Source organism: Microtus oregoni, unplaced genomic scaffold (genome assembly GCF_018167655.1).
Source record: "Microtus oregoni isolate MIOR12 unplaced genomic scaffold, Mior012 000015F_ref0000493, whole genome shotgun sequence".
Lineage (NCBI taxonomy): Eukaryota > Metazoa > Chordata > Mammalia > Rodentia > Cricetidae > Microtus > Microtus oregoni.
Window position 1 is genome coordinate 49055902 of NW_024543074.1, and position 9659 is coordinate 49065560.

A 9659-nucleotide genomic window follows, 5' to 3' on the forward strand; every position below is an offset into this window, starting at 1 on the left:
GATCCGCCTGCCTCTGCCTCCCGAGTGCTGGGATTAAAGGCGTGCGCCACCATTTGTTCTAATTCTTGCACTGGCTGTCTGTGTCTTTGGGAACTGTTCTTGGTCTGCTCTGTACTGTCACTTTCTGTATCTCAGGGAGACACTGAGGTCTCTCTTGGCCTGCTGTCTTGACCTGCTCTCTTGTTTTGCTCTCTTGGTCCACTCTGTGCAGTCACACTTTTGTTTCAGAGTTCTTTTCTTGGTCCTGTCTCTTGGTCTTCTCTGTGTAGTTTCAGCTTGTGTTTCAGCATCCCCCTGAGGTTACAGGGCAAGGGGGAATAGGATGTTTTGGAGCAGAGTGGGACTTGTAGCTTGCAGAGTTTGATGAATGGGATGTGGTTGTCGGAGCAGCCTACCTGCAGAACACTCACCTGCTGACTGACTAGAGAAACTGAGGCATGTGGAGGAGGGGCCAGGGATTTTGCCCCAGAATGGAGGGCCTAAAGAGTAGAGTGCCCATCCAGGTGGGTGGGTAGTCACTCACCTCTTGGTCCTCTCTGTAGTAGCAGGCTGTGTTTCATAGTTCTACTGATAGGATAGGACGACTTTTTTTAAAAAAAAAAAAGTTTTCTTAGGCTTTATGTGTTTGTACATTGCTGAACATTGGGCATCATTATGTAGTCAGAGTCTGTGCTTTGTTTTCCAGTCACCCAGACATGAATAATCACATTAAAGATATAAAAAATAAAAGGCTGGGAATGTAGCTAAGCAGAAGGGCTCTTACCTCGTGTGTGGGAAGCCCAAGTTTCAATCCCAGCACAAAGAAGGAGGAGGACACAAAGAGAAAGAATGGGAGGACAAAAGCCAGGAGGAGGAAGAGCAGGGAGAGAGAGCAGAAACAGGAAGAAGAATTGTTTTATCTGTGATTACTAATGATACAAGGTGAGTGCTAGAACGAGAGAGGTCTGTGAGCATCTTAAACAACAGACACGTTTGCTCTCAGGTGTGTTCTCTGAGTGTGAAAATGGAAAAGACGTCCTCTTGCAGAGCAGGGCGGACATCGTCAGACCTCAGCAAACAGGTGCCGACCTTGAAACAGTACATAGAGTTTTGCTAACTATAGAAACCTCACAGAGTTGTGACAATAGCTGCCTGGCAGTGGAACACTAGACTCAGAACAGGCAGCCGTTTTACAGTGAGAACTTCATGGATTCCGGGAGAGTCACCCATAACTATTCTGCTCGGTCCAAAGTTTTCCACAACTCCACAGCTCCACCAGCACCAAACAACAGCTCCAGACCCACGACTTCCTTCTGTGTAAAGATGATGACATGACTTGTTGCTTAGCCAAGCCAGCTCTGCCCTCTGCCCACAGAGCTGACACCCAGGTCACTGTCAAGACAAAGGCTTTTCTCACTCACCAGCCCCAAAGAGTTTCTGCTGTAAATAACCAGGGCCAAAGTTTCCACAAAAGCAGAGAGCACTGAGTCTGCTGTTCACTGCAGCCCAGAGCACAGTTGCCAAAAGCTGCACAGAGTGCCCTTCTTGAAGAAAGTATCAAAGAGAGGAGAAGCCAGAGAGAGCAGAGACTGGGGAGAGCAGAGGCTGAAGAGAGCCTCTGGGGAGCCTGGAGAGATGAGCCCCAGTGTAGAGAGAGAAGGAAAACTCTGCAGCTGTCTCTGTCAATAGGTTCTAACCATCTGAAAGGAACATGGCTCCTGGTCCACGCTCCCCACATCACCTTTTGCTGGGAAAATCCTCCTGCATTCCCTGTGGGAATATCACTTGATTGTTGGTGCTTCCATGGCAAGGCCAGAACACCTAGTCTCTGATTGCAGTCAGAAGTTTGCTGTCTGCTCAGCTGACTCCAGGCTGTGAGGAGACTGTGATCTCCCCCATCACCTGCATCAGACACACTTCTACATTCAAACAAATGTTACAAGGCCAGAGTTCTGAACAAAAATTCTTCATTGCACCGTTTTCTTGTTTTAAGACTTTAGTAGGTGAGGCTATGGCAAGCAAGCAAGTAGACAACAAACACAATGGGCAAGACCTCAGTGGGCAAGGCCATTGTGAGGGTCTGTAGCTATCTAACCGCCAGGACTCACCAGCATCAAATTGTGATGGTGAACATTGTGTTTAGAGGATAAATTTTCTGTGTTAATCATGTAAAAACAAAGTGTTTTCAGCTTGTTAAAGCCATGAGGAAGTTGCTTCTACCTTGAATGCATCCTTTCAGCTGGCCCCAGAGGGAACACTTCTTGGAACAGTTGGGTTATTCTCTTAGGAAAAGAAAAAAGAATAGGCTATTTGACATCTCAATTCCTCAGCTATTCCTACAAGGTAATGGGTCACAGATTAAACAGGCTAACTGCTCAGCTTTTGTATGAGATGCATGCTTGTGTGGATGGTTGAAGCATCTGCAGGATGTCTGTTACAGGATCAAGCTTAGCCCACACCCGGACACGTTATGGTTTAATTTAGCTTCCCAAAATTGTAACTCCGTGGGTTTTTTCCTTTGTAATCCTTTTGCTAACAATAGCCAGAGCCTTACCTAGAGAACTCTCTCTGGTTTCTTCCTGGCAGATTTCTTTTTACTTAAAAGTCTCTAATTTGCAATAACCAAAATTTAAGTCTGACTGGTAAATCTGTTACTGACTCAGGACCCACAACAGAAGCATTGTTTACCTCGGGATAGGTACCCACACATGAGTCAGCAGTCCCCAGTGGGGAAGCCAGAGGGTCAGACGCGGATCTCTACTACAGACCCGGAACTGTGCTATCGTTGCCACGCCACAGACTTAGTTAGACAACCTCAATCATTATGACCCATCTGCCACCTTCTCTAAAGGATCTCCCAGTTGTTTCATGCAAACCAGTCATTTCTAGGAATAGAAACTGAAACCGATTTGGACTGCAGCCTCTCCCTGTTGTGTGGTTTATATAAGCAGAGCTCATATCTGCCCAGAAAATGTAGATAGCAAGGGCTATTTGTGGACCAACAGCGATAAAGGAACAGTGAAAGTCAAGATCAGTCTGTCCACTCCAAGTGGTCTTTCTCTCTTCAGGCAGTTCTTCCTAGGACTCAGAACTCTAAACTTCACCTCATTTCTTCCTGAACATCCTGAGTCTGAATTCCAGTTCTAGAGCATTCCAAGGCAACTGCCCTTGCTGCAGTGCACAGACTTCTCCTAAGAGGAGAACGTTCCCAGAGGCGCCACTGCCCTCAGATCAAGGTCACCACTGCTGAGGTGAGTGAAGGGTTCTAAGTTCAGCTTGGCCAATAGCCCTACGTGTGTGATAATGTGAAAGGGGGAGCACTGACTCCAGGGCAGGAGAACTTGGGGATTTCACTCAGGGAGCAGGCACAGTAGCATCCTTCTGTGTCATCTTCTGTGCCAAAAGCATCCCAAAGCAGAGAAGCAGCAGCCCTTCCTTCCACCTGCTTGTGTGGACCTAGATGATCTTCTGAAGAAGTTGAGCTTGGAGGAAGACAGCAGGCTGGGATACCCAGATGCTCTTGGAGTCTTTACTGTTCATCATGGAGATAAAATCCCAGATGAGAAACAACCATCCACAGTGTCTGGAAGAGCAGTTGACCCCCTGGCTTTCAGGAATCTGCTGTCAGTCAGTTGTTACTCTGATGGCTCCATCTTTACACTTTCTGTTGTTTCTCTCTTGCAGTTTGCAGACCACTTGGGTTTAACTGTGATATGACTTCAGGAGTTTCTTTTCCTGCTCTGTATATCTGGAGCTCTACAAACCTTTGTATCTGTCTGGATGTGCATTCCTCTCCCTAAATTTGGAGACATTCTTGCTAGGGTTCATCGAGAATATTTTTTATGCCATTGGAATGGAGTTCTTCTCCTTCTCTGTGGATGTGTTTCATGGTGTTGCAAAGGTCACACATAGGCTGCCCATACAGTTGTTTTTTATTTTTATTTTTATGGTCATTCCTGACCAAGTCTTCCCATTCCTCTACATTGTCCTCACTGCTGACATTCCCTCCTCCATTATCATCTGATCGTGAGTCTTTGCTCTGAGCATTTGCTTTAATGCATTTTCATCTCCAGCTTCATTTAAGTCAAGATTTTGCTCAGTATTTCTCATTATTGAATTTCATTTTCATGCCCTGTGTTGACTTGTCTGTAATTCAAATGATTGCTTGAATCTTCTTTCTTTGATTACATTTACATCATCCTTGTGAATTCTTCATCTGAAACTTTATCTAAGTCATTCTCATGAAGACCATTACTCTGGAGTGTTTTGTTTTTGTTTTGTTTTGTTTTTTTTTTTTTTGAGAAGACGAGCTGTCTTAGGTTTTCAGATAACCAAGTTTTTGTGTTCATGTATTCTTTGATCACTGGTTAGATTTTCTTTTGTATATATTTACCTCCTTACTTCTTTTATAATGGGAAGCAGTTGGTGGGCTTTGAAGGCTCTGATACATGGGGTGGTCAATAGGGGTCAGGTGAACTTGGATGTCTAGGGCTCAAAGGAAGGAATTCTGACCTCCCTGGGTGAGTAGGTGGGTAGACAGCTGGTAACTCTGACAGGTCAGGCACTGGGTGGCCAAGAGGCCAGGCAGGCACTGGAGCTGGGGGACCTGAAGTCTCTGAGGCATAGGGAATCACCTCATGGGATAGGTAGTGGATATGCAGGAAGGTTGACAGCCACCAGCACTAGTATGTAAGTGTTAATCTCATGAAGCAGGCAGCTGGTCAGGCAGGCTCTGATCAATGTTTGAAGACAATGTCCTACAATGTAACCCTGGCTGGCTTAGGGACATCACTGCAGTGTCCTTAGATAGATGCAGTGAATTACATTCTTTGGAGGATGGTCCCCTCAATGCCCTTGCATCTGACAGTAGTCTTTCTTCCTTTTTTAATTTTAATTTTGTTTAATTTAAATGTTTACTATGAAGCAAGGGTCCTTTAGTTTATCAAAATATAAGAGAATCCTTCTCCCTCTCCTCCCTGCAGTCCCTTCCATACCTCCTATTTCCTTTCAGATGTATGCTCTCTAACTCTTCATTACTATGACATATCTCTTAACAAATAAATACATAAACTCCACTTGTTGCTGTTAGTACAGCTTGTATAGATAGATATACAGAGAGATGATAGATAGATAGATAGATAGATAGATAGATAGATAGATAGATAATAGACAGACAGATAGACAGACAGAAATTAGGGTTGAACATTTGGGATTGAATTATCAACTAGGGAGTTCATTTTTGGGTGAGACTACTTCTGTCCTTCTGCAACTTTTTATACTTGTGACTCTTCATCTAAGTGTGACAACCCACACAATTTCCCACACCCACTTTGGCACATCAACTGTTGGTATCAGTGTTCAGGTCTTGTGTAAAAGGCCATAATGTTGAGGTTTCATGTGTATCTTGGTCATATCCAGAAGACTCAGTCTTGCATTGGACTGTGTGGTCTTCCTATCCTTGTGTCTTCTGCACCCTCCTCCTCAGTGTTTTCTCTCTCTTAGGTTAAGGCTTATGCCATCAAGTGAGGCTGGGCACCGCAAAGTCAGCTGTTCTCTGCTTTGTGACCAGTTGTGCTTTCTGAAGTGATCTCTCACTGCTGTGAAAAGAAGCATCTTTGGTGGTTAGAGAGAGCTCCGTGTACCTGTGAGTAAAGAAAAGTGTTTGGAAAACAGAAATATTCTGGGATAGGAAAGTGGCCATAGTGGGTTCTCCTCTGAGATCTGTGACCTCACTAACAGCAGGTGGTTGGTTAGATTCTCAGTTACCATGCACGATTTCCTTCTTGTTCAGCCAGCCTGATGCACATTTAGACAGGTGTGGATCACCACCAATACATAAATGCCACCCCTGCACCTTTAGTTACCTCAGTGTGATGATCATCACTGTGGCTCACGGAAGTCCTATCTGGGCAGGAATATGGAACATTCTCCTCCCTTGGAAACTCTCATAGCCCCTTCTGATGTTAGGGAAGCTGGGTCTTGAGGAGGAGACTTTGGTTCAGATCCAGCTTGATTTCTATGTGTCCTTTATCTGAAGTGTGCTGTGTCTTCAGGACAGCGCCCTTCAACTTCTGGTGCTCAAGCAAGGGCAACAGCAGGAGTCTGTGCTGTTTGAGGAGTATCCTGGACTCTCCTGACCCACAACTCAAGAGAAGTTTCTCATGTCTGACAATGAAGTTTCTGTTACTTTATGACTCAGATGGGAGGAATTATCAGGCATGTTGCATAACTTCATTTAAAAGATATAAATATGCATATGTTTACGTATATAACTTTAGGTAAATATGAAATAATAAGATTCTCAATGTAGACGTTTTCTGTAAATGTTACTCTTTCCCCAAGTTAATCCCGGTGTTTTCTGGAGTCTCTGAGTAAGTGTGATTTAGAGAAATGTTAGGACCTTACAAATCTGTCAGCATTATGAAAGATGCTTGTCAGAATTCTCCCAGGATGTCCCTCTCAGTTCCTGGTGTGGAAGCTGAGATTCTTAGTTGTTTTGATTTCTGACCTAAACACCCGGGAGAACTGAAGACAGTGACGCATAGCACTGAGCATCTGAACACCAGGAGGCAGGGTATCTCTCTGAGTAGTGTGACTTTCATGGAGGCCGTGTCCCTCCTCTTCTATGAGAAGAAAGGGAAATAACGGTTATTTGAACATCTCTTTTCAATTCAGTCTCATCTGTTCCTTGTCTTGTGTCAAGTCTTCATTATAAAATAACCATGTGTTGGGTTTACCCCCGGAAACCACATAAAGATGGAAAGAGAGAACTCACCTGCATAGTCCCACCTTACTGAGGCCCAACTCAGAAATTTACCTATTCCTTCTGCCTCTGTCTTTCCCTTTCAGATGCTGGTCAGAGCCTGAGTATGCTTCTAGCCTCCATGACTAACAGTGTGGGCTTCCATATTCCTTTTCCTATGCTACTCCCTCACCTTGTGGCCGCCTGCTGCCCAGTGCTCAGTGGGTGACCTCTGTGCTGCAGCATAGCTCTTGTTCCCTCTCCTTGGTGTTCTCCTCCCTTCCAGACAGCATGAGATTTACATCTTCTTGTCCTAAGGTGTTCCTTTTCAACTCAATCTTCTGTTTGAGTTCATTCTTGTATTGTTTTATTAGCAAGACTAGGAAGGCTGAAGAGGGAACCCTCACTTCCCAGGTGTCCCATGGTGGCTCCACTAGGACTCATCTCTTAAATTTTAATGCTTGACAGAAACAAACGCACAGAACAAGCCCATTCCTAGACCCCTCGACTGCATCACTCTGACCTCCACATGCATGCATTTTAAAAGCAATTCCGAGACAGGGGCAGCTAGTTTGACTTACTTTTCACTTTCAAATCTCAACTGTGAGATGCTGTGATCTCTAAGGTCCTGGGGAGATGACAGAACAGGGAAGAGAGTAGAAGTGGTAGAAGGGAAGAAGAAGACCGAGGGTCTTCAAAGGTGGCCACTAAAGCAACAAGAATGTGGGAAAATAAATAATAACCATGCAAAGAACCTGGGGCCTTGAGGACCTACAGTCAAATTACGAAAGGGTTCACATAAGGTTGAGGACCCTGTCAGGAGAAACGTTCCTTCCGGCATGTCCTTCTAGGGTTGACACCATGTATGGGTGTCATTTTAATGAAAAGAACGGAATGGAAAGGAGACACCAAACTGATAATAAAGGTTGCAATGGGTAACATCACAGAGTAAGTGGAGTCTGAATTAGACCAAGAAGTGCAAGGAAATTCCTAGGAGGAAGTGAAGTGTGAGGAAGATGCCTCTTTATAACCAGGTCAGGAGTGAAAGCAGCGACCAAGAGGAGAGAAGAAAGGCAATTCTGGCTCTGATGTGGGACAAGGTATAGGGTCCTGCTTTACTGAACCAGCCTACAACAAGATGTTGCCCTGCTTTATTAATGATTACGATTTCTCTCCTCTCTGCTTCATTCAGCTTCTACATACAGAGCCATGGCTTGGGCCTCCAGCATTAATGCATTCTTTAATAATTTTAAGAGGGAAAGCCAAATCCTCTCTGAGGAAACCATCACCTTGATTAAAACCCACATCAAGAGCAATAACCTCCAGGAAGCACTTTCTGTAATCAACAATGCACTGAAAGACATCGAGAATGCCCCCCTGAACATTGCTGTGACAGGGGAGACAGGGACAGGGAAGTCCACGTTCATCAATGCCATAAGAGGGGTCGGACAGGAAGATGAAGGTGCAGCCCCCACCGGGGTGACAGAGACAACCATGGCGAGAACTCCATACCCACATCCAAAGCTTCCCCAGGTGACACTATGGGACCTGCCTGGCATTGGGTCCTCTTCTTTCACACCAGAAAACTACCTAAAAGAAATGAGGTTTCATGAGTATGACTTCTTCATTATCATCTCAGCTTCACGCTTCAAAGAAAATGATGCCCAGCTAGCCAAAGCCATCTCAAGGATGAAAATGAATTTCTACTTTGTCCGAACAAAGATAGATAATGAATTATATAATGAAAAGAAAAGTAAACCCAAGACATTCAATAAGGAGAATGTCCTAAAGAAAATCCGGAAAGACTGTTCACAGCAACTCAAGGAGGTTCTCTCAGGTGAGCCTCAAATCTTCTTAGTCTCTAACTTTGAAACGTCTGAGTATGACTTCCCAATTCTGGAACAAAAACTCCTAAAGGACCTCCCAGACAAAAAACGCTATGTCTTCATGCTATCTTTGAACAGTGTTACCAAGGAGGCCATTAACCTCAAGAGAGATTTCCTAAAGCAGAAGGTCTTTCTAGAGGCCCTGAAGAGTGGAGCATGGGCCACCATTCCATTTGTTGGCATGATCAGGGATGAGTTAGAGGATCTGGATGAAACATTCAATCAATTCAGGTCTTACTTTGGACTGGATGATGCCTCATTGCAAAAGATTGCTAAAGATTTTAATATATCTGTGAATGAACTGAAGGAACACCTTTCGTTTCCCCGTTTGTTTGCAGAAGATGATGATGTGTCCTTACTAAAAAAACTACAGAATTATATTGAACGTGTTTCCTTGGGTATTATTGGTGGACTAGGTGGTGCTGTTTATTACTACAAGAAGTCTTACTATCTGCAGAATCTCTTTATTGATACTGCAGCAAATGATGCCATAGCTCTTCTTAATAAAGAAGATCTTTTTGAAAAGAAGGTGGGACCATATATATCTAAGCCCCCGGAATTCTGGGAATGATGGAAAAATGAGGCACAAGGTCCAATCAGTATTTACTTCTGGCCTCGTTTTGGACACTGACACATGACCTTTCCAGAATAACAAACCTTGCCTGTAGAGTGCCAGAATGTTCATCCTTTTCCTCTAAGGGAACCAGAAGATCACTGTTGCAAGTACTCAATTATGCTGGAGTAGTAGAAAAAGAAGAGTCAACAACATTGTACAAATGTGTGAGGAAACCTTGTTTCCATAGTGTGTAAAGCACACATGAAAATATTGATTGGATTTGTGATTTTATGTTCTAATGACTCCTGGATCCTTTACCCCTGTGTAAGTCTCCACACAGTTCTGCATTCTCAGAGCCGGGTCTGCTTTGTCACTTTGTTTGAGGGCATCTGGTGACCAACACTGTGTAGACAAACTCACCTCCTTAAGAGGTGGGAGCCCCACACAAGACGAGCAAAAGAGGCAGGGACCTGGACCATTAATGAAGCTCCATCTA

General features: G+C 44.3%; 1 protein-coding gene across 3 annotated transcripts; it reads left to right on the forward strand.

Moving 5' to 3' along the window:
- Positions 1-2965: 2965 nt before the first annotated feature.
- Positions 2966-9193, forward strand: LOC121456713 (T-cell-specific guanine nucleotide triphosphate-binding protein 2-like). Of its 3 annotated transcripts, XM_041665116.1 has the most exons (3): positions 2966-3230; positions 5482-5623; positions 7914-9193. In XM_041665116.1, the coding sequence occupies exon 3, from the start codon at positions 7931-7933 to the stop codon at positions 9176-9178; it is 1248 nt and encodes a 415-aa protein (XP_041521050.1). In that variant the 5' UTR covers positions 2966-3230; positions 5482-5623; positions 7914-7930; the 3' UTR covers positions 9179-9193. The 3 variants fall into 3 exon arrangements, with proteins under 3 accessions (XP_041521050.1, XP_041521051.1, XP_041521052.1); XM_041665117.1 differs by lacking the exon at positions 5482-5623; XM_041665118.1 differs by lacking the exons at positions 2966-3230; positions 5482-5623 and adding an exon at positions 6024-6195.
- The last annotated feature ends 466 nt before the right edge of the window (positions 9194-9659 follow it).

Bases quoted from the DNA above. Each gene is read 5' to 3' on its own strand.
- LOC121456713 (XM_041665116.1), top strand. From the start codon at position 7,931: ATGGCTTGGGCCTCCAGCATTAATGCATTCTTTAATAATTTTAAGAGG.